This window comes from Rhopalosiphum padi, chromosome 2 (genome assembly GCF_020882245.1).
Source record: "Rhopalosiphum padi isolate XX-2018 chromosome 2, ASM2088224v1, whole genome shotgun sequence".
Classification (NCBI taxonomy): domain Eukaryota; kingdom Metazoa; phylum Arthropoda; class Insecta; order Hemiptera; family Aphididae; genus Rhopalosiphum; species Rhopalosiphum padi.
In genome coordinates, this window is record NC_083598.1 from 57589497 (window position 1) to 57617173 (window position 27677).

Below are 27677 nucleotides of genomic sequence, written 5' to 3' on the forward strand. Positions count from 1 at the left end.
GGCTTGTCGATAAACGCCGTAGCGTAACAATACATTTTTGGTTGATAATTCGTATGACGATAATACCGGACTTATTATTTATTAACTTGAATTAATATTCCTTTGCGTTGTGTTTCAGGATGCGACAGTCTATCCAATATGAGCATAACGGTTCCCGTGGCCGTGGCTTCCGGCGAGTCAGCAAAGATGACGTGCACATACGATCTAGAATCCGATCCACTGTACACGGTCAAGTGGTACAAAGGTCGACAAGAGTTCTTCAGGTACGTGCCAAAAGAACTGCCACACACCAGAGTGTTCCCGTGGCCCGGCATAAACGTAGACGTAAGTGTACAACACGAAAATACAATTTTAATAATAATGATAATATTATACCAATGTACAAAATAATATACTATTCACGTCACCGCCGTGTACACGCGTTTTTGATTAAACTTATTATAATACGCACGAGTTGAACGGTACCCCGCAATGTTGTGCACTACCACGTTTTTACATCAAAGATCAAACCCCTAATGGAAATTTATCATTTACCATTCGGAAACACTCCGGAGAATACCATTAAATTATTGTATTTATACGAAAACGTTAATGAATGATCAGACATTATAATGTTAATACAGTATATTATAGAGTGCGCACTAGCACGGGAAACAACTCGGTCAAGTACATTTATTATTTTTTATGGTGCATTTAATGATAAAAATGATTTTACAAAAAACAATAATTACGTATATTTCTATCAGGAAGAAATCGTCGTATACAGTTTCTAGTCACAAAATATAATAATTTTCGTTTTATAAACGTTTAAAATGTAATCTATAGTAATTAAATTAAAACACAGTTATATATTTTCCAGTTACAACTAATATTTAAAATGAACCACTTAGTAGTTTTTTTTTATGTAGTATATTATTGTATTTGCAATGTATTATACTATTTAAACTAGCATTATGGAAAAATTAAAATATTAATTATAAATTATAAGGTTCTAGGTAAATACTTTTATCAGTTCATAATGAAAAATTATTGTAATTTTACTCTTTTACTGGAAGCATTTAATGAATGTAAAACAATCATGATCTTGTATTTGCATAATATGTAACCTTATACTTTTATAATTTAAATTTAATTCATATACCTAGTTAATTATTTAGTTTAAGTATACTTTTTTTTGTCTTTTTATTAAACGGTCTTCTTGGAACAAAAATGGTACTTTTTACGGAGCTTTTGAATTCTTCATGGGTATTTATATTTTTTCTTACATAATCTCATTAAAGTTTTTTTTCCTGTCAACGGCGTATTGTCTTCATTTTATACATGACAATTCAACCTAAAAGTTTATATTCAATTAGCGTACTTCCATTTTATTTTAAATATTGTGTAATACTATTACATTAAATACATTTTTCATTAACACTTTATATTCTTGACAATTGTTTTTAGCATTTAAAATATTGGAAAAATTGCTGATGGTTTGTAAAAAAAATTGCAATTTAAAAATGTTTGGTATAATATTTTTATCTAGAGAATACAATTAGATAATGGATTTTAAGTTGGTTGATATATTATATAGTATTATAAGTGTATTTATAAAAGTGTGTAACAATAATTATATTTTATATTTGTCATATAATTAATTAGGTACATCGATTTTGTGTTTGTATGTTTAATTAGGTTAGCCAATCAGGACCTAATCAAGTGGTATTACGAGATGTCAGAAAACACTTGTCAGGAAAGTACCGATGTGAGGTATCAGCAGATGCACCATCATTTCACACGAAAATCGTATCCTCTTGGATGCACGTCGTCTGTAAGTATTAAAACGATTTAAATCATACCATTTCATACAAATATGGATTACGCCAAAACGTCACAAACGATTTAATATATCGCGTAAAAATATATTATTTTTCATGACTATGTTATATTTTGAAATATATATTTATTGATTTAAATTATGATTTATAATACAATTCATTGTTTTAAAATCTGCCAATATTTTACTCACTTTAATCAAATTAAACTTGACGTAGAATATGATTTAATTTAGATATAACTATATTCATGTTTTTGATGTATAATGATTGACAACTTAAAATTTTAATAGAAAATTTTTTTATACTGTTTTATCTATAAAAGTATTATATACCTATCAGACGACAATATATGTTTAATAATAATAAAGTATCCGTTCGTTATATAAAAAATAAATATCTAACGTACACCTAATGTTCTGTTTTGGAACAATTATTATTAGCCTTATAATGATATGTCATACACGTCAACCGCACGTTACATAAATGCTATTTTTTATTCATAAACTCAGGCATAAATAATAACGAGGGGCTTAAAAGTAACATTTGTCTATTTATAATATTTTCTTGCGGATAAGCTGGCTTTTTTTTAAATTTAAACCCAAATGCAAAGCTTCTCTACCTTAATTTCGAGGGTATAATTAAATCCAATTTAAATGCATTATTTGACTATTAAATCTGATTTTGTTTTACGCACTTGATAAGCATTTGAAATTAATATAATGAGTATAATTCAAAATAACTATGAATTTCGTGCATTTAGATTGTTAAGATTCTTTCAGTTAGTTTAAATTTTATTTTATTTCATCAATAACACAACAAATAATATTATAATCCTACAGCAATAAATGTATTTATTTTGTATTTGATAAAATTATATTATTATATCGTGGAATAGTATGATTAAAATCGTGTAGAATTAAAATTACTACATTTTATAGAAATCTAGGAAAATCAATTGATTAGAAAGGTATATATTTGTGTTCATGGTAATCACGTAATCGTCGTTAGTAGCAGTGGCTTTACTAAACACATTTTAATAAAATTGTTGTGTATACAATAATTATTTAACTGTACAGTTAATGTTAAAATGTATAATTATTATGTAGTCAAAATATATATATATATATATATATATATATATTTAGTACTAATTATTACGTTTCTTATATTGCATTAATTCGTTATAAATATTTGTGAAATAAACCAATGAAATACATCAGCTATAATATTGATTGTAAACTAACTCACATATTTCGTATTTCAATGTATTTTAAGTGTTGATAAAATATGGTTTTTTTGAGATTACAATAAAATTAAAATAAAAAGTGGTGTAGCTAAATTGCCTATCTAAATCGCCGGGTTACCATAATAATTTACAAACAAATAGAATATAATATGTCTTAAAAGATAACTAAAAATATGCAAAAAAAAAAAACGTTTCGTCAAAGGAGTTGTCTGATAATAAATATTTAAATTACCATGAATTAACTTTGTTTTTTTTATATAATTTAATGATATACTATTGTGGTATCTATTATATTAATTTATAAACAAAGATACTGTATTAAAATATCCAAATAGATAATATCCTATCTACAGTTAAAATAACTAATAGAAAGGCAAAATATCTAAATTAAATGAACTAATAATTTTTACTTTCTTGAATTTTAATCAAAACACACACACACATCATTATGAAATGAATACATTCATCTCTCCGCTCATAATCTAAAAATATACAAAAGTTAAATATCCAGTTTGATTTAATTATGTTGAAATTGTTAAGCATTCCAGTAGTATAGTTTATTGCAAATTATGTCTTCAAAATTGTGAAATATACAACGTCACTTTTTACAACAATTCGTTACATCCTTGGCGTATTTTCATTTATCATACTATCCACAACGCACTGATAACTTTAAATATTCGAATAATGATGTATAAAATTAACTGAATCTTGTTCATGTCAGTCGTTTACACTTTTGAAGGCATAAAATACCATTTAATTTAGTTTATATTGTACACGTCCGCGGAGTCTCAGCGTCCTCTTCAGCCGCCACCAGGTGCTGCAGCTAGTTCAAACGAATTGTGTCCATAGAAGTGCAATAGCAATACAATAATAAAATTACACTTGTACAGATTAGTACGAATGAAGGCCGTAGACATTATGTTATAATGTCGTAATGTATTTAATTACGGACTGGCGACGAAAACGACTACGATGAGGCGTTCTATGTAATAACAACTGGCGTGGCGGCAATGGCAGTGGCTTGACGATTTTTACGAAAGCGGTCGGTTTTTTTCAACGTTTTTTTATTCCTCGAACCCCTCGCTACCACTATTATTGCGCTCTATCGTGGGCAGCTAGCGGCCTTCGTGACGTCTATTAATAACGTGGAATTTATCGAGTTTTTCCGCGTGTTTTGTCGGGTCGTGGACCACCCGCACAAATCCGACCATTAAGACTATAAAAGTAATTAAGCCGGACGACCGCGTAAGGGATGTGCGTTGTTGTATGAGTGGGTGTGCGTATAGGAAAGGAAGAGTCGGGGTGTGAATAATATTGTTTGCCCCAAAAGAAAGCCGTTAGTGACAGCTGTGTTTTTTTTCGCGAGTCGCGTCGTCGTGGTGTAAATTTTAATCCCGGGTCGCCGTGGCACGCAAAAATACTATCGTGTCGTTGTGAATGTGTGTGTGTGTGTGTGTGTGTGTGTGTGTTCAATCTCGTACCCGGCAAAGATCCAAAACAAATAAACTGAAACGACGGGAGACGTTGAACGAACAAGACCAGAAAAAATAAAAAGAAGAATACCGAGGAAAAGTTATACTTGGTTTTGTAGTTTACCCGCACGGCAACACCCGACAACTTTGACGGGTTTCCGGCCGATAGAAAATGAAACGCTGCTTCCAGTGCGAAATATAATAATATATTAAGAATAACTGAATAATATAATAATCGGTTTTAGATATCGTTATTAACGAAATAACGTTTCCCTATGCGCAATACGTATGTACGTTCAAATCGACATCTTCGTGTCGCCATATTATTATGTATAATATTATATTATTGCATTTTACTTAATGTTTTTATTCCTAAAAAAGGCGTAGTGATTTGATTAGTATTTTAATACGAAGAAATATAATATAAATTTAAATTTACCATCCGCAAATATTCGGTAAAATTGTACTGTCAACGTTTGCATTGTACTAGTAATATAAGTAGACGCTTTAAAATCTATCGTATAAATATGATTACTTTGTATAATATATCGCTCAGGGGCATTTGGAAAACATATACTATTATATAATTATATTTATATATGTATGTATATATTTTTTGTTCTGTGTTCTTATAAGCGTGCAGTTTAATTCTTAAAATCCAATACGTTATGTTTGTTCAGTATAATTAGATTTTGTTTATATTTGTGTTATTTTCAATCAAAGTTTTTCATTGTTTTTGTATCAAAGCGGAGTTATGAATGTATTGATTTTACAATGATTTTTTTTTTTAATTTAATAGTATTACTTATTATTATTTTATGTTACACCGGAAAGCATTAAAAATACTTCAATCTTCAATTTTGTGATCAAATAAAATATAAACCATACCTAGAAGGAATGTTGGGAAGTCAAAAATAAACACTATCAGTATTATAGGAACGCAAAAAAACCTAATAAAAGAGGTTAACTTTTCAATAAAATCTAATTCTACTGTTCAGTAGGTGTTGAGTAAACATTATTATTGCGAAGTAAACCACTATAATATATGTGTTACATTATTTCAATTCAAAGATAAATCATTGACTATATAATATATCTAAAATATATAAAATCTGAGCGAAGATGACCAGCATCGAATTTTATTAAATATTTATATTATTATTATGGTATTTATGTTACTATTAGTACAATAGTAGAATGAATAATTCTTTGCTAAAGATTATGCATTTGAAAATATTTTATATATAAAATATATTAATAACATCATATGTTAATAGTTTCAAGTATCTATTATATCTTATATTTTTAAACTACAACAAAATAACTATAATCATTATTCTTCGTTTAAATATCTAATTTCGTCCAAATTTGAGCTTAAAATATCTATAAAAAATGGTGGCTTTATTTATCTAAATTTTTTTGGTTACAGTACGAACTACGAGAACTTATGAGAAACCTTGTATTACATTTTCAATGTTTTCTTCTATAATGTATTAATAGATGTATTCATTCACTACTCTTCTGATGTCTAGTACCAGTATAATATAATACCAACCCCAATAACACAGTTCTTTATGCGATAGTGTACTGTATACTGTATTGTATTATTTTATTACAATTTCAGACATTGAATAAATCTATATAATATATATACTACATTGCGATACCGTGTTCATTTGAACAAGATTATAAGTTTCTAGGAACTGTAAAATAAAACTAGAAAAAAAAAACATTATTTATATTACACTAACATCCGGTTTACGAGAAAGATTCATTTCATGAAGTTGTATTAGCCAAACAACTACTGATCATTAACTTAATAAGATTAGGTATACACATCGAAATCCACTTGGCATAAAAGAATGAAGGGTGTTTCAAATATATATATTATATTATAATAGTGATCTGTTTAATCAAAACGAGATACATTCAACACCTATATAGCAGAGCGACTTTTTTGGTTTTTTTATTATGCGTTGACATTATATTATCGTGGTTGTCTGTTGGGATTTCATAGATAATTTGAATAACGTAATTCTCTTTCACAGTTAGATATGATGAGATTATATTTTCTAAATACAATAATACTATATATGAATAAAAACACAACAATTCTTAAACCTAACTAAATTATTTGATTTTCAGTTTACATTTTCTCAGTTCTTTGAAATAAACACGTCGAGATGTCACACTTCTAAATAATGAATCATTTCGACGTAAAATACTATTGATGAATTTATTTATTTTGAGCAATGAAGAAATATAATGAAATAAGTATTATTTAAAACACAAAATTATTTTTATTTATATAACCGTTGCGCATGTCTATACTGGTAAATTTAATAATATTTTGTACATATTATTTATCATTTTTACCAATCATTAGGAATTTTTCATATTACTTTTTCAAACATAAAATATTATACTATGCATTTATGTTTACCTTCTCTAGTTTAAATAATAAATTACAAATACTTTTGACTTCACAGTTCTAGAGTTCACGAAAAAAAAATCTCAACAATAAAAAATTAATTTGTTAAAAGAGAATTTTACGTGGAATGGTTTTAACAATTGAATAAAGTTATAAAATAGGTTATTTTTAAACAAAAGTATATTTAATTAAAATCAAGTTACAGTATAGGTATATATTTCTTTAATGCAATTTTTATATTTTACATTCAATACTAGCTACTTCTTCAAGACAAAAAACTGTATTAACTGTCTTGTACAATTATAGTGCATACTATAATGTATGAGTTGTTATTTAATTTACGTTTTTTAATTAAATTTTCAAATGGTTTGGTGTTATTTTTTAGCTAGAAACATACAGTGGTTACATAATAAATAATATTTACTTACCCACTATTTAACTGTTTAAACTTAAATGGCTAGCTTCAAAGTATACCATTAATTACAAAATAATTTTCTTTCAAATAATAAATGCAAACAAATTCAAAAATTGTAATGATACGTATACATACTCGATGCGTACAATTTGAATCTCGTTCACAAAAATATGTAAAAAAATAGATTTAATTTCTATTGCACGTATTATTCACGACGGTTTTCATATTATACTATAGGTTTTATTGTTTTATTTACATTGTTAACACTATCAGCGAAAAAAAAAATTATCTGTTATTTTTAGAACGTTTATGTATAAAGGCACTGTTATGCTTTCGAATAACCAACGTAGTCATAATAACATTTTAAAACAACATTCAAATTAATCAAATATTATTACATCACATTTATATATTATATTTTACCTTAATAAAATAGGTTTTGTTACTGGTTGTATACATACAACACAATATTTGCCCATATAATAGAAAATATATACTATACAGTAGTACATCGATAAAATGAAAAATTGTTATATATTTATGCAAACAAAGCAAGTTGAAACACGTATAGATATCGAAAAACTGATTTTTAACCTGTCACCCATGAGATGTATTAAAATATGTATGATTGGACCGCGTCACGGTCCACTAATGTAAATCTCTTGCTCTGGGGTCGACCAAATGACACAATGATGACAACGACAACACAACAATAATGCGCCCTACATAATATTATATATAGTTGCGTAGGTGTTTACAAGCCCTCAATTGATTCAGATACGTAGTAGTGAGCACGGTATGGGGTGAACTCACCGAACAATAATTACAATGACTACGGTGCACTATGCTGGAATTATGACGTATACACATTGTACAGCTGTGTAATGTAAAATATATTACAGGATAATATTGTATTTAATAATAAATAAAATACAATGTACAATAAACTTTGTTCATTTGTACTTTACTATACAGAGTGATTCAAACATGCAAATTTCTATTTCTTCCTTTGTCGGAAAATCCATTAGAATTTAATTTTTTGGAAAAATAAGTAAGTCTGCTTAAAGACCATGTTTTAAAATACTTAGATTTGTTTTACCACAAAAAGTATTTTGAGGCGATATCAAATTCTTTTTTTCAAGCGAGAATCACCTTTTATTTCCAGTAAATAGTTAATTTAATAAATGTTTTATAAATTTTAAAATACAGCTATTACAAATATTGAAATCAAATTACAGAGAAAAACACTCTTTAATTGTATTCAAAATCTAAATCATTGAAAATATGATCCTTGAATATTTTTATATGTATTTCAAACGGGTAATTAAATACTTTGATACTATTTTATAATTATTTATTGATTTATGTAATTATTTAACTTATCTAATAAATATTTAGGTATAAGTAAATTTAAAGAGTTTTTATAATATTTTCAAATACTTAAACTTTTATATAATATTATATTTTTCTATACATCATATAATTTTTTAAAAAGAGTTTTCAACCTAAATTAAAAAATAAAATTCTACTGAAAAGTCAAATAAATTTTTTATGACTGAAGTTCAAATTTTAACAACATTGGGTTTTCATGTGTGTAATAACAGCATTTCGCCTTAAAAGATTTTTGTTTTTATTGGTAATTATTCGAAATCGAATAATTGTAGAAACTTGAAATTTTCTATAGTATACTATTTTAATAAATACTATAGTTTTAGTAAAAAATATCATGGACCAAAAATACTGTTTAAAAGATTTTTGTATTCATTATTTTTAATTAAAAACTTAACAAGACGTATTTTAATCACACCGGCATATGTAGGTCGATATTATATTCGGTTGATAATAAATTATGAAAAAAAAATACTATGGCCACTTCCATTATAATATAAATCTTCTTTGTGTAAGCACGTTATAATCTGTAATGGGCTTTAATGGTCGTTTTGAGATATGATCCGATACTTGGCATATCAATTATATCATAATTAATACGTTACGTTCCCCAGTGTGCCAACACAGATAAATAATTATTATTCTATTCTATTCTATTATTATACGTTTGTAACGTGGTTTTACAAAGACGCCGTTAATGTGTGCGACGTGCGTTATTACGTTTCAGACCCACCTATCGGACAACCCGTGCTGTCGCTGGAGAAACGACACTACACCATCGGAGACACGTTGAAAGGCAACTGCACGTCACCGCCGTCCAGTCCACCGTCCAACGTTACTTGGTACTTAAACGATAAATGGGTAAGTAAACCAAACTCGATCTAACCCTGTGCCGCGAAAAACAACCATTACCTAACCGATGGTTTAAGTCTATAAAATAATTTATTACATCGGTTGTATTAAATTGATACACGTATGATTTATATGTAGTTACCTACTAAAGGATTATTATGATATTAAATAAATAATGTTTTCCAATAAAAAACAAATTAGGTAAATTATTAACCATAATATTATGATATAATTAAAAACATAATTATCAGGATTCGTAAGTTCGTGTACTAAAACCCGATTGAGTAAGTGATCAACTATACTCCTAAGAATGTTCAAGTAAACATTTAAATTTGTAGTATAAGAATTATTGAACAATTTTAAATTATTTTGTAGTTTGAAATTCATGAAAATGTTTCTTTTTATTTGAGAATTGAAAATCTATAACAAGATCCCCCATAATTATTTTTACTTATAATAAAAAAAAATGTTTAACACAATGTCACATTAATTTTTTAGAAGTAATTGAATTTTAAAATGTAAGTTTGATACTCATCGGTAATATATTTATTTATCTCTTCAAAGGACTTTTGATATTTTTTTTGTAATTCAAAAGCAAATAACTGTTCACTTGAAATTTTCACCAAATGTTTGAATGGCACTTTTAAATGTTATATAAAATTCCTTATATTCATATAAGTATTTCATACTGAAACCGAAGAATCTTAAAAATTATAAGTACAATTTATTTTTATAGAAACCAAATTTAAATAAAATTATTTATAACTTTATTAGAGTTAAAAAAAAATATTCACTTTACATACGAAGAACTTTACATACATTATTATATTTTATACACACAATAATATTTCCAAATGCAATTTTTTTGACAAAAACTATATCAATCTACCATACTAATAGAAAAATAAATTATTTTTATAGAAATATCAAAAACTTACTATGAAATGTATTTCGTAATATAGGCTGACAGACAAAATAGTATTTTGTATACAATGATATATAATTGAATTTAAATTCAACACAATAATTAAAGTGACACATTTAACACTTACAGTATATTAGAGAAGTACACACTTGTCACCTAGTTATTCGTGTATTCCTCTATAATCTTATATTATTAAACTTAACGGATCAAATTAAACTTAAAATTATTTTAAATAATTCAATTTCCAACGTTGGTAATAATTATAATTCTTAAAATACAACTATTATTTAAATAGTATTTTTTTTAATTATTTTCAAATAGATTTTGTTTTTGCATCCACAAAACTATCAACTATTTACAAAAAACATTAACAGTAACTTTATTAACTTTATCAATTTGAGATGCTCTTTAAATGTGGACAATTAAATTAATAATATTCATTATTATATAAAAATAGGCAATATAAACCAAACACCTATACATTTTTTATTTTATCATGTAAAAATAACATTTATGTATACAAGTTATTATTTTAATCATATACAATTTCATACATTGAATCCTGTTACCGCTTAAAGTGAAATTCCATGTTATTCATTATTAAACATAACTTGGCAAGATTGATATGAAAAAGCTTTATTTTTATTTTTTATAAATATTCGTCAATTATATACATGTTTTTTTTTATCAAATTTTGATTAAATTATCTATCAGATCAACTAGATTAAGCTTCAAAATTATTATTAAATTATGTTTACCGGTATACTAATAATAGGTATTGACAAATTCAGTAAAAATTATATTTATTGAAATTTATAAATGTTAAATTATATGGATATTATCAATATAAATGTAAATTATCAGTAATCATATTGTTTTTTCCTAACACAGACCTTAACCTACATAATACGCTGTAGTATAGTATATCCGATATAACTGTATTGATGATTGCTGTATACGGTGATATGAAAACGTTGCAAATGACGACATTTTAACGTATTATAATATGTTAATGAAAAATATAAGAAACTCAATATTCTTAAAACGAATTTTTAAATTGATTTCATCAGTGTAAATATATATAGTATTATTGTAAATTAAGTGATTTGACACGTGTAAATTATATATTTCATAAGATTTCTGAATCCATATATTTTCAATATTGTAATTTTTTTTTTCCAATCAGCTTTATAACCATACTATATATACATACAGTGATGCAAATTTACTGAGTGCTTATAAATAAAATATATTATACAATATAAATAGGTAAATAAAATATATTTAAATACCAAAAATATTAATAACCAATTAAGTAAATTTAAAACAATACATTGGTGTAGCTCACATACGATATATTCATTCATGGAGTGCACCAATACAACCTTGTAATAACTATTCAAAATTTAAAACGTTATTTAAATATTTTGGCATCAATATATTATAGCTATAACTAATACATTTTGGTGTTATAAAAATATTATAGAAATATATTATAAACTATGAAAAGAACGCATATATAATTATATATAATTATAACTATAAACTAATAACTATAACTATAATCATATATAATTTTATAGTTTTTTAGGTTATAAAATATTTAATAATACAAATAAATTATTAAAATTTACTTAATTCATGGCCGATTGGTTATTCTAAGTATGTAGGATATAGGTTAAATTAAGTAAATTAGTTAATAGTTCTTAAAAATAACTTGAAAATAAATTTGTTTTTTACTAAAAAAATTATGCTACTTAAGAACTAATTAGTATTTTTTTGGACGAAAAATATACATAAAAAATTGTAATTTTTCAAATCTATCTTTACCATTGTTTTATTTTGGAGTAGTACACTATTTTTTTTTTATTAATCAATGCAATTTATTATTATTGACCTCGTGTTATTAGTAAACACTAATATATTATAATAGTTTTTCGAAAATAATACTTTACACTTTAAAATTTAAAGACATACATAAGTTAACACTCACAAAAGTTATACGAGTAGAACATAGAACAAAATTTATTCAACTATAATAGAATTTTGTTTCAGTAGTACAGTTTAATAACCATGATCTTACTTTTAATTTACTTAAAAGTTCAAAGAAAACTTTGTACTTGTTATATTATACAATATAATATACTTGTTGTGTCATAATATTCACAGATAATATTATTATTTATCTTTAATTATTTTTTTATATTTTTATAATTTGATACTTTGATACGACTATTTTTTTGAGTATCCATGAACTAATATTAATACTATAATAATTATTCAATTATAATTGATATATTTGACATTTTATGTGATTCCAACACAATTTTCGTAACTTGATTGTTGATGTATATATTTTATATTAAGGTAAACAATTCAAATATTGTATATAATCTTAATATTTTTCTCTACGGTTAATGTGTGATAACATTTTTGTAAGATTAAAATATCTAAAAAATTTCATTGGGATATAATATTTTATTATAGTGATGTTACATTATGTAATATTATATAATACATTTAATAGTTCTTCTTAGTTATTTATTCAAATATAAGGGACAAATAATATTTTGTCAACTAAACTTTTACAATCATATTACCGTTGTGGTTAATTATTATGGCAGGCAATGTAGAGGAATTAAATTTGACTACGTTTAAACTTTCGTAAAGTGGGATAATGAATATGTCATAATGAATTAAATATCCTCTAGGAATTAAGAGATACCGAATTTGAGTTAGCGAACGAGAGCAATGCGCTATAATATAAAGACCAGCGGAATTGCGATTAATAATAACAATAATAATAAACAAAAAAATGGCAGTGACGGTTGATATGAATTTTATCAGTTGTGATATTATATGTCTAATATACAGTTTTGATTGATTGGAAAAACTTGCCATTCTTGTAGTGCTAATATAATAGTATTTACCAATACGAATTTGTATTTACGAGAAATCAACTAAAACCAATATCATTAAAGTTGCATTAAAATAAAAATACCACCAGACATCACAACCATGATTTATGTATTAGCTAGTACGCAACGGTTAACAATAACAGAAAAACACTACTTACACGTCGTAGATACGGAACACAACGGACCAGCTAAACATTTATTTTCCATAATAGTTTAAAATAGACGTTTGTATTATATGAATACACAGAGAGCTGGCGCATTATATTGAATAGAATTTGAAGGGCACTTGAACTCCACCGCATTTATTGAAATTCTAGAGTGTTCTGCACGCAGAGTAAAACCGTATGTGTACAGACAAATTTACTGTTTCATGTTTTAGACGTGTAGAGAAATTTCGAACAAGTATCAAACGGAGTGATGTCTACGCCTTAAGTACACATACATGCACACATAAACCAGCGCAACTTGAAAACTAGGCAGCATATAATATGTTACCGAACTCGGTTAACTGTAATAAGTTCAAAAAAGCATAAATATCGATGATAATGGGAATTAGTCCAGTCGTAACGTTACGTTGTAAACAATATGTATTCCGTTTGAGAACGGTTAAATATTTATGCTGTAAGAGTGAATATTTTTTTAAAATAACTATCAACTTACGCCGGTGTCGTACTTGAACGCAAAAATATTATAATATACAAACTACTAACTAGGTACTATATTGTTTTAACCCGTCGACGATTCGATATTCTTAAAGGTAATTAAACGATTATTATTGTTATTATTATTATACGAGCACGTAATAATATTATGATGAAAAAACACGGAAGGTTAAGCCAGGCTTTGTATATTATAATGATGCAGATAATTATTGCTACTCAGGTTAGATTAAAAATAAATTTACTTTATTTGTTTCTTTACAATATCGCAGTAGTCTACGCAGAAAACGCACGTGTAAACTTTAATTTCTAGTTGTTTTTCTCTGTGGTCTATGGGTTAAGGACCACTTACATCTTAATTCTAAGGTATCTTTATATTTTAAATATCGAGATCGAAATAGCTGAGAAGTAGAAACTTTTCTAGATTATACACACATAATTTAATATTATATAGTGTACTTCAAAATACCTGTCACGCTATGCGCGCCTGATTTGCACATTCCGTATAAATCTACGATAAATTATGATGATGTCAAATTGATAATTTATTATTTTTTAACATCCGAAAATGTAAAACTGCTGTTAGTGCACAATATAATGTTCAGCGTGTGACCTTCTGGAATTTGCAAGTGTGTTGTTCGTGATTATTAGGTATACTGACTTTATTGATATACTTATATATATAAATATAAAGTGCCTTCAAAAGCTTAATGAAAATATTAAAGTGTGTTTTGTATTAAACAATATTTAATATTCCCGAAATAATATGTATTATAACTGTTAATATCCATGTATAGTATAAAACTTTATGGTTTTTACAATTAAATGTTAATTTAACTGATACAAATTCAATTTTCACATCAAAATTGTATTTTTTTAAAACTTTTATAACTAAATATGTATTTTTATTCAAATGCTTCAAGTTAACTTTTTCCAGCATTACATGATTTTGTTTAATACTATGTATGTTACCAATCAATTTCGTTTTATTTAGATTCATATTGCTATTCATATTTTCGTGGGATTTTGTTATTTTTCTTTTTTATTCGTATTTGCCGAATCGTTGATAAATCGCAATTTATCAGATTAAAATTTACCTTTAACAATATTGCTCTTAAGTAGAAACATATTTTGTTAGTCGAATTAAAAACGAGTAATGAAATATAAATAATAATTTACCAGAAACGCGAACACATATAACGTATGTGTTATTTATTATTTATATACATATAGGTACCTCCTATATACATTTCTATAATTTTCGATAATATATTATGGTGGCCAAATAGTATTCGTGTATAATAATGCATTTCTATATTGTTCACATATTTTGATTAATGGATTGTGGTTAAATAATGATTGAATTAAATTTTTGATCCACGAGTTGTGCAATTCTTTTATATGTATTGCATATATTATTGTTTCAATTCGCTTTTATTTAAATCACGTATAAAATCAAAAATAAAATTACTTCCCTGCACACATTTTTTTTTTTTTTTTATTGAAAATAATAACGGATCCCAGGATTCTATGAGGAGGTAAACAATAATATTTGATTTATGCTTGCTAGGAAAAGTTAAAAGTCACGTATTAATAATTATAAATATAACTTTCGATTTAGTTCAGTATTATTTTGTTTCATATAATTTCGTTTTCCTTTAAATACGATACACTTTTTTGCGTTTTCATATTACAATAATATATTATAAACGGCCTTACATAATATTATACTAGTGATGACCATTTGTCGCAAATTATGTCGTCTTAATAATAATAATGATATATTTTATGACGATATTTCGTACTACAAGAAAACGTATTAATGTCCATTTATACTAGAAGAGATGCAGAAGTAAAACCCTTTAATTTCTCTTTTTATTTTAATTGTATAATATAATTTGTTCTAGACAAATCTTAAATATACGAGTAAAATATAATATAATAATATAGAGCAGAAAAATATTAATTTTATATAGTACAACCATAGGTTACAATTACTTAGGTACTTGTACTCGAAAACCGGGACACACGGTGATAGTATTAAACGTGATTGTTATTACAATTTATATATAATTATAAATATATTTTTTTCATACACTACACTTATTTTAGCATACACATTATAAATACCTTATAAGTTTTAACTACCATTAAAAAGAAACATGTGAAGTTTATACATTAATTAAATATAGATACACTGTTAGTATCATATTGTATTTCATCGTATTGTCGGCTGTATAGCCATGTTACGGTGCGTCGTGACTGTACACGCATCGGGGCCATTTTATAATATATTATCTTAACTTCGTATACAAGATTTTCTTTAACGCTCTGACTTCACACACAAGTTTTTTTTTAACACCGTAATTCCGCACACAATGTGTATATTATATACACATAATAGGTATATTTTATTGTATATTAATTAATTTATTGTTTAAATAAATATATGATACTAAAGTTAAATAAAAAAAAATTAAATAATAAGGTAATATCGAAAACGAGCAAAACAGTCTAATTTATACGATCTATCATTAATATTTATATATATATATATTATTGTGTAAGATAAATCTAAGTAGCATGAAAAAAAAATAATAATAAAAACAATTTACAACAAACATCGTCGTTGACAGTATAAAATTAAATATAATATAATTATACCTATAATATAAATTAAAATTAAATTTAATTAAATGAAGCTAAACTTTTTACAAAAATATACTTAATGATTTAGTTGACGTTCTATAATTCTCATTTTTTATTTATAAATTGTATACATATTATATATATTTTGTTGTATTATAATCATCCTACTTTAATTATTATTAGCAGAATTAATGTGTATGTAAGGAACCCTTCTGCATAATGAAAACTGCACTATTTTAATGTATTGAAGTAAATAAATTACCAAATTTGGCAAGAAAAAACTCACAGTAAGTCGTTTGTTGTTCTCTCCAATGTTGCTTCTTTTTGGCTCAAATAATGAGTGAAAAAATTGTATACATCTTATGTATGTTTCGTCTAAGTAAGTGATATTTTTTTTTAACTCAAGCATCCTCGAGTTGGTGATTTTTAAAGTGATTTTCAAAACACAGTTCAAATTCATTGGGATATAGAACCAAATAAGACCAAATAGTCCAAGCCATTTTCATTGTTTTTATATTCTTGAACAAGACTAACTGCTGGTTTTCGTCTCCAACAATTAACAAATATTAAATAATAATAATAATAATAACTTATAAGTTATATAAATATATTATCTATACATACCATGATCGATTAGAATGAAAACGTCATCCAATTCCAATATCTAAACTAGGAAATATATCGCTAACGTTTGAATTAGTTACCGTTTCGAAATCGATCACCAGTGTATTTTGCTGCCAACATTTGTTTAACGATTGACACTTTTCATGAAGTATTTCCCAGATGTCTGCTCATGTATCTTTAATTTTATTTGGAAGTAAACAGAACAAAAATGGTGCAAATACTCCTTTGATTGCGATAAACGTGAATACTGAATAACTGGTAAAACAATTTCGTACAGTATTTTAATGTACCATCGACGTATAAGGTTTGAGTATCACGCGAAAATATAGTTGTATGATCTAATGATTCTAATGGGTCATTCGTCGTGATAACATATTTGTCTTTAACTGTTATATCGGCTTAGTATATTACATAATATATTCATGTACTTCAGAAATTAGTTTTAGAAGCTTTGGTTAATTTTGTATGCGTTCACGATAAATGCTATCTCTAATTAATTTTGTGTCTTTAAATGTTAAAGTCGATGCTGCTACTACATCAGGAGCTATTTCAAGTTGTATTAACTTGGAAGGACGATCAGAAATATAATTATATCCCTTTCGTTTTAACTCGTAACTAATATTTTGTCAAACAATAATATTGGTGTCGAAATTGTGAATGTACTCGTATACCTGATTCTTGCGAAAAAATTATAAAAACACTTAAATACTTAAATAAAACTCAATTAAATATATATGTTATTATTTAATAATTTCAAAGTATAATATTTTAAGTGACTAGCATATTGGTTATAACAATATTATAATTTATATCAGTTCTATGGCATTTTGATTTTTGGTATTTAAAATATATTTAGAATACGAAACTCACACGCACGTCTATAAGTTATTTGACCTTCATTGTTAATACGTTTGAGTTCTCGTCAAATAAGGTAATAGTATTAGTATTTCAAATGTCAACATATTGAATATTTGTATAATATTGGTATTGAAGCTTATATTTAATTTTAGACTAATAATGCGGGAATACGTACTAATATAACAAAGCGAGCGTAATTGTGTGTTCTTATTTTCTCTTTACATAATATTTATTATAACTAAAATTTATAGTTAAATACAAATAAAGAAAAAATAATGTATCACACTGAATGGTGGGGATGAACGAATTAATTTTGTTCAACCGTTCGTGTAAATTTCCGGGAGAATGTGCAGTTGTTGCGTATATAAACTTTAAGTGTGTAAACCCAATGCAATTGGTTGTACAAAGTTTCACGAGCATTTCATTCGACATTGAGCTGCCCCGCACGTTCAACATTAGCCGATTATACAAAGTCTTAATTGTGTTCAAAGTTACGTATACAATTGAGTTAAGACACCGAGTAAAAATAGCTTTTTTTCACAGCAGACGGCTTAATATAGCCATGTGTATTTTTACATTGCATAGGTACATTTTTATTAAAAAAAAAAAAACAATTGCAAATAAAGATTTAAATAAACAATTTGCCTAATTCAAAACAATAGATATTCTTTTAAAGTCTATAATTCAATATTGTTGGCGCCGCGTCCGATCCTACTTTTGGAAATTCGCGGTTATCGGACACGACTCGCGAGGTGTTGGAAACGGGAAAATGTTATCCGGTATATATATATTATAATAGCACTTCAATATACGAGTGCATATAACACCACCAAAAATGTATATTAAATAAATAGAATATAATAATAATAATCAATGCAAACGGCTTAACAGTCTAATAAAGGTGGGCGCCCATGAAATAATAATAAAATAAATAATTTGTGTATATGACGATTACAATAAATCAAACAGTACAATTAATGAAAATACAAAAAAATAGGTTAACGATACCGACACCGCTCGAGCTCTGCCTAGTGGTCCGGAACGCTGGAACAATGATGATGATATTGAGATGCACGCGTCACACCAGGTGACGAAAAACACCGTGTTAGATTCTGTGGCGACAACACACAGAAGAGCTCGTCTAAACACGTTGTTTTCTCGGACAGCACGTTACACGACGCACACGAATGTAATATAATAATTAATTTTGGTGTATGAATACCAGCACAGCAACGCAACTATGCGTGATTTTATGGCAACAACGCACAAAAAATAAAAACCTCGTCGACCACGTGGCCGAACAAGACGCGAAAAAGGCACAACTGCGGTGACGATACGCGATGCCACGACCGGCAAAAAAGGTATATCGACCGTTGCGGTCGACCGCTGGAAAAGAACGCGTATAAGTTCGCAAAATGCCACAACGGCTTAAAATATGTATGCAAACGCATTTACCACACACGCGGTTTGGCCGCACAACCCGGCACAAGGCGGCGAACAGACGCAACGATGCGTCAGGCCCGAACGCCAGGAAAAAAGTGTAATATCTAATATAAAGGCTGGCCGATGGCGGCACAGCTTATATAAAATTAGCACTCACGGCTTCGGTACGATGGCGAACTTCGAAGAGGGAGGGGGGAAATTGATAAGTCGCGATAATGCGCTTTAGTAGATCCGCGTTCGAACATCCTCCCCTCGTGAGGCTTTGCATCACTTGCGTTGACGAGAGAACCGGATCGGAAGTCCAATGAAGATGGAAGTACGACGTCAATAGCTGCCGGTCTCATAACCTGTTACAAATTGTAGTGCCAATGGCTCACATTATTTTTTTTTTTATAAGGAGAGAAAAAATCATTAAACACATATATAATAGAAAAAAAAAAAAAAAAAAAAAAACAATCCAATGAACAGAATATGATTCAGGTAATAAATAATTGTAAAAATACAAAAAAAAAATATATTAAGGACGTATGTCCGTACAACAAAATGAAATTCGCAAAGGCACTATAAAAAATAATTAATAATTTTGTAAAAGTGAAATAAACATAATTTATAAATTTATAATTAAACAATCATTTTACTAGTCGTAAGACGATATCAAAATAATGTACACAATTATGGACACAAAACAATAGTGCCGCTTGAACAAAATAATATAAATTACAAAATAATAATAATAATACCGATCAAATTATATTTCGGCTTTATACATGAGGACTCCCCCCGTTCCAACACCCAACCAGTAGCGACATGTCTATACATAGTTAAATAACGTGCAATACAATAAAATAATTAACAGGTGGTTGGGTTGGTGAGCCAGACGCGTCGTGTCAAGGAGCACAGTGCTTATAGGTGACACAAAAGGACGCGACAATGATAGTAAATCATTTTCAAATTATTGGTGGGTAATAATGCCACCATGGACATATTACATCACTCCTTACCTTTCGACGGACAATTATTAGCCGCAATTCGTACATATGTAACGGGTCTGCCCCCTGTCCCGATGACGATGCGGAACGCATCGTGGTACTGACACACGGATTGGTGGAGCACAACAATCGGTGCAATCGGTGACCGAAATGCTGTGAGACGCAAGAGATCGACGTTACGTAAATGGTACGTTCGCGCTTAGACCGGGCTAAGCGCCGCGGTCGACCGCCTCCGTCAAAAACTATATACGGAAACAAATTACTTGGAGGTAATATATACGATACCCAAGCTTCGCAAATGACAACAAGGACCGACGGGTCACAGTTATGTCGACCACGAGTGGCACTCTTACGACGCCTATGAACCACAGTATGCAACATGTGGTCAATATTACAAGTACGCGTAGACAATTGGTTGGTCATATCAACAATACGCGTGATACACGACGACAGAAATTTGGATAAATCACATAAGGATAGCGACGGAGATGAGTCGTCCCATTCCAACGGATCGCCGTTCGCTCCATGTGTGTTACACCAGTATAAGAGGAGTCGGGCTGGAATAATCGGCATTATGCCACGCAACGCCCTATCGACGTTCGATGATTTAATATACTGTCCAAAGAAACCGGTCATTAACAATGTGCGGATCTGATACCCGCGATTGAACATATATTTTTTAAACGATTTGTGAAGGCCTATTACCCAAACCACGATACTTGTCACGTCTGCCCATTGACGTAATGACGACGGCGATCCCATCACGTATTGAAGACGGCGACGCGCAGGTAAATAATATATCGATAACGACGGATACGCATCGCGATAGCGTTCCGGATTTTGTACGCACATTGTAGGCCTACGGAATACCACGGGGTGGAGTGGGAACACAGGCGGCGGCGGCGGCGCGACTACGCGCTTTAACACGGCCGAACCTTTAACAAAGTTCAATGACCACTTATGAGCTCCATTGGCAGCGCGGACTGCACAGATAATATCGGGGGGGAGGAGCGGCCCGTTTCTAAACAAATCATAAATACACGGCCTTACGAAATTCGGCGATCTCATTACAGGCCCGAGCGTAAAAACCAACTTGGCCAATGGTGACCTGAACGTCAACAAATTACAATCTAACATATCATAATCACGATTCAACAATGGTGTGGCGGTTGGGCGGGACACGACTGAATTTATATCGGACGCAGACGGACGGGTCGGTAACACTTCCGAAAAATGTCCACTCGGAAAACTAATACATTGGCCGCGGACAGTCTTCGACGTTCGCGGAATTGACTCAAAAGTCGTCGGATGTGCTTTAATAATACGCTCCGTGCCCATATGACATATTTGTGTCCAAACGGTTTTGGACATGTCGACAAGTTTGCGCATGGTAGAATGTAAGTCTAACGAATACTCGTCCACCCTGTTAAGCTCAAACAAACAGTTTAATACGACCAGATCAAAAGACTTGAACTCGTGCCACAAAGAGTCTAGGTCAGCCACGTAAAAGGAGTACAGGGAGACTAAGCTATTGTCGGTAACGACACGTAATGCCACATCATGTGTGCTTCGAATTTGCGCAATCACAGTCGCGCGCTTTATAGTATTCAATTTTAATAATCTTGTAAAACGACGGAGACGCTCTTCATCTTCGGCCATGGTAGCGGACCCCACCCTACGCTACTATGGAAGACTACAACCGAATGAATTCTTACGAATTAAATCACAACACGGTATAAACAACCGGAGTGAACGGACAATACCCAAAATGTTGTATAAAATATTTCACAGCGACCGGCGCGAATAATAAATAATAATAATGATATATCGGCGATATCACTTCAACGACAGGCGCAAATTACGTAGTATACCTACGACGTTAGTGCAATTGATATATCGGAGATATCAATGTCGCAACCGACACGACTAATTAAGTGTAGTTTAGATATATCGACGATATCAAAACTGACGGCTATCGCGTATACGCATTAACTTATTGAATATATCGACGATATCCAGGTGATGCGTAGAATTACCTCTAACGTTAATCTACAGTACAGCTGATAGCAAACACCACGACCAACGCGCGGTTAACTTAATGTTAATAAACGCCTATATCAGCCATATACTACTATCTGCACTATGCGCGCATCACACATTAACTTAATTTAATTTAACAGTACCTAAATAGTACTAATAATAATAATCACCCACGGGGAAGGCCGGTCAACTAATACACACGTATAGACAATAAATGTCAACGTCCGGGGAACACCCAAGCACTGTACTTAGCACCAAAATACCAAGGCAAAACACGAACCAACACACCGCTACCGAACCCCCCACTGAGGTCGGAACCACGCTCTGCTACCAAATGTTGGCGCCGCGTCCGATCCTACTTTTGGAAATTCGCGGTTATCGGACACGACTCGCGAGGTGTTGGAAACGGGAAAATGTTATCCGGTATATATATATTATAATAGCACTTCAATATACGAGTGCATATAACACCACCAAAAATGTATATTAAATAAATAGAATATAATAATAATAATCAATGCAAACGGCTTAACAGTCTAATAAAGGTGGGCGCCCATGAAATAATAATAAAATAAATAATTTGTGTATATGACGATTACAATAAATCAAACAGTACAATTAATGAAAATACAAAAAAATAGGTTAACGATACCGACACCGCTCGAGCTCTGCCTAGTGGTCCGGAACGCTGGAACAATGATGATGATATTGAGATGCACGCGTCACACCAGGTGACGAAAAACACCGTGTTAGATTCTGTGGCGACAACACACAGAAGAGCTCGTCTAAACACGTTGTTTTCTCGGACAGCACGTTACACGACGCACACGAATGTAATATAATAATTAATTTTGGTGTATGAATACCAGCACAGCAACGCAACTATGCGTGATTTTATGGCAACAACGCACAAAAAATAAAAACCTCGTCGACCACGTGGCCGAACAAGACGCGAAAAAGGCACAACTGCGGTGACGATACGCGATGCCACGACCGGCAAAAAAGGTATATCGACCGTTGCGGTCGACCGCTGGAAAAGAACGCGTATAAGTTCGCAAAATGCCACAACGGCTTAAAATATGTATGCAAACGCATTTACCACACAAGCGGTTTGGCCGCACAACCCGGCACAAGGCGGCGAACAGACGCAACGATGCGTCAGGCCCGAACGCCAGGAAAAAAGTGTAATATCTAATATAAAGGCTGGCCGATGGCGGCACAGCTTATATAAAATTAGCACTCACGGCTTCGGTACGATGGCGAACTTCGAAGAGGGAGGGGGGAAATTGATAAGTCGCGATAATGCGCTTTAGTAGATCCGCGTTCGAACAAATATAAAATAATTATCATTTACAAATTAAATGCTTTTGTGTAATTTTCTAAATATATCTGAACAATCATTTAATAATTATTATTGTATTATCGATCTAATGGGCCTAATGCCAGACAATAATATTATAATAGTTTCTCGAAAATTTTACTTTAAAATTTAAATCATAAATTAGCATTGTAATCGCTAGGGTCTTATTGAACACAGATTAAGTAAACATAACTCATTGAACTTTAACACAGAATGTTATTTTAGTCACTAAAAACGCGGAATCTACTCGAATTTTTTAATAAAAATACTACAACACAAAACTTTTAAACTTAAAATAATTCCCACATATAATATATAATATGTTATTATAAGTTTGTTTTTGAATCGTGGCAACTGGCAACAAAATCACTTACAATTTACGAGGTAGATTTCTAGAACATTATACCTAAACTGTCATTTATAATTTATATTCACTATTATTATCTTGTAACATGGCCAGGACCGCAGAAAATACAAGGGAACGCGTATACCTGCTGCTCTGTTTTCATACCCATACCTCTTTACCAATCCTACCTCCCGTGTTTATTACGATACATATAATATATCATTGCATTTTTCACCATAAATTGTCGTTTAAAGTTGAAAAGGTTATACTGGCCAATTAAAATTTATTACAACGTTAGGCACAATATGGGTAAATATTATACGAGAATAATAACAATAAGGATAGTACAAAAATATATTATATTGATTCTTGAACAATAATTAAGCCATCAATACCTAATTATTAATATAATATGAAAAACTGGTCTTAACGATTTTATATTATATTAAATCACATATTGTATGTCATACAAACTTGGCCTTTGTGTTATTCGCTATTCTCTCGTCTTTGGCGGAAAGCATTGGCATAACCATATTAATGAATGTATTCAGTCCACAGTTTATTGTAATTTTTTTTTTTCTATAAATAGTATCGGATGATAGAATTTATGTTTTTTTCTTGGTTCACAACAATGTAGTGTTTGCTTATTATCATCAGACATCCCACAGAATAATGTTATGCGTACATCAAAGAGAATCGTTGAGAGATCATTAAAAACCACATTTCGAACAATTTCGGATAATCTGTATTTTATCTGCACTCAAATAGTTTTAAAAATACATTATTAGCATAGCATAATGGAAAATAAAAAAATGGCGTGGGTACCTAGACGATTTTTTCTATAGCTTAGCGACATATTTTGTTTTTTTTTTTTAGTATTTTTGTATTAATATTAATTGCTAACACTAATCTACTATTGAGGCTTTTAATTTTTAGTAATATATTTTGATTACCGCGGTGATAATCTCGAAATGCAATTTAAAACTAATAATAATGATGCGTATAATATATTGCAAAATGCCAATGCGTTCATTTATAAAAACGTAAACAAAAGTCACAAGCGCATTTATCAGTAGTAGAACATTTTAAGAGTACACAATAAGTCAATAAACAAATAAACGGAGCCAATAAAACACTATTGCCCGCGAACAAAGCAAAAACTCGTTTGCAAAGTACCTTTATATCGGATACATAAAGGAAAATAAATATTGTGAATACTTTGTGTTCCTGAGTAGGTGTATCGATTATTATTAACATTTGATATAATAATTTGTTAAACGTGTTCGGTTGATATAATATAAAGTGACGTGGTATAGTTATGCACGTAACATCGAAAGAACCAAAGTCTAATTTAAATCGGCAGATAAAAACTTTGAAGGTAAATTCAGCATCTGATATTGGTGTAAAAAGTATATAGATTCAACCATGAAATATGTTTAAATATGCGGTATCTTATATATTTAAACAAATGTCCGCCATAAACGTCAGAATACACGTTCATTCGAAACGCGCTCAAGTACCAAGAGGACAATAAATGCGTCGTAGTAATATATATTGTGAATGTATGAATTTTGTTTTTTCGTCCTGACCATAAATAATTTGTGAGCCATTTAAATTGCTTTTGATATCAGAGAATTTATGAAAACCCATACCTCTCTCGCGGGGACCATGCGTGGCGTCGAAAACTACGACAATGTTTTGTACCTGTACAGCGTACACGTATGGTACAATAATACAGTAGCCAGCCAATATATTGACAGCGTGAAGTATACAATAAATATGATATATGCTTAGGACATTCACACTTGGACCCAAAAACATGTAGAAAAATATGAATCTCGACAACAAGTGGTCTGCAATATAAATATAGCACAGTGTATTTAGTCCTTTTTTTTTTAGTCTGTCGGTAGTTTATTTTCTGTAAAAGAGTGCTTACTTTAATTCGAAAAAAAAATACATTTTCATTCAATAGTATTTTTGAATTGTTGTTTTCAATTTTATTGGAAAGATTAATAAAATAAAAATTAGTCATATATAATATAATATATTATTTAAATACTATTTATTATAGATAATATTATTATTAACTGATTTTTGAAATTTATATTTTGTCGTAGGAAGTGTTACTCTGTATAGATGGATAATATCATGTGTTTTTAAGCCAACTGGGGAAAAAATAATAAATTTAAAATATATTATTTGCGAAATATGCATATATTCAAAAAATATACTGTTCGGAAACATATAGTAAGTTATTATCGTCGGCCTAAAACAACACGTGTACTGTGTAGCATGACACCCGAAAACCCGCGAGTAAACATAATATTTCATACGGTGAAATGACGTTCCCATATAATAATAATTACGCGGCACGACTGCCGTATTACGATAGGTACAGTGTAACATGGCGTGGCGTGGCGTAACAATCACAGCGAAGACGAAATTAATAGTATATCGCGAATAATGACAGCTACAACTACATAGGTATATCGGTGATCGATTGGCGCGCACGTGATATGATATTATAGTAACGCAGTCGGCACCACCTGCATATCAATGAATTTAGTGCACATAATAATAAATAATATATCGGCGTTTATGTAATACCATAGTAATAACTATACGGTCGTGTATGACGTGCTTACAGATGAACTCGAGTTACGGCAGGTCGTCGTCGGGCCGAGCGACGTCGGACGACACGTCGCGATCCACGAACACGGTGGGACTCGAGTTGGAAGTGAACAGCTTCAAAGTGGGCAAGATGCGTATCCGCTGCGTGGCCGAGCTGTACGGCGTGTTCAAAACGTCCGCCGAGACGGTATTGGACGAGGAAAAACCACGTCTGGCTTCGATTCTGGGCACGTTTTCGTCTACAGGTAAACACAACGACACGCGCACAATACATACACATATATATATAAATAATATCGTCCGAATATTATTGTTATTAGTATTATTATTATTATTATTGTATTGTATAACACCCATTGTCGTCTGGTATCGATGGCGCGGGTGCCGGTAGGAATGGCGATCGGTGGGGGAAGGGAGGGAAAAAAATCTGCGCGCCAAGAAAAATCTGTCGGTCTAAGGTTGATCGGTAGCAGGCGCAGTGGGACGAGGAGGCTGCGTACACTTTAAACACACGCACACACATATACTTTCTCGACCAGTGAGCGGGTGAAAAATGTAGTGTAAAATGGGTTTACGGGGGATTAAGGGCACATTCTTCGCGTCGTTG

General features: G+C 30.0%; 1 protein-coding gene across 1 annotated transcript in view; it reads left to right on the forward strand.

The window, feature by feature from the left end:
• LOC132921228 (uncharacterized) overlaps positions 1-27677 on the forward strand; it is a 79746-nt gene that overhangs the window by 47832 nt on the left and 4237 nt on the right. Inside the window, exons 2-5 of the mRNA XM_060984123.1 lie at positions 119-324; positions 1678-1813; positions 9504-9637; positions 27087-27315. Coding sequence (XP_060840106.1) covers positions 119-324; positions 1678-1813; positions 9504-9637; positions 27087-27315 — 705 coding nt within the window. The remainder of the gene's footprint in view (positions 1-118; positions 325-1677; positions 1814-9503; positions 9638-27086; positions 27316-27677) is intronic.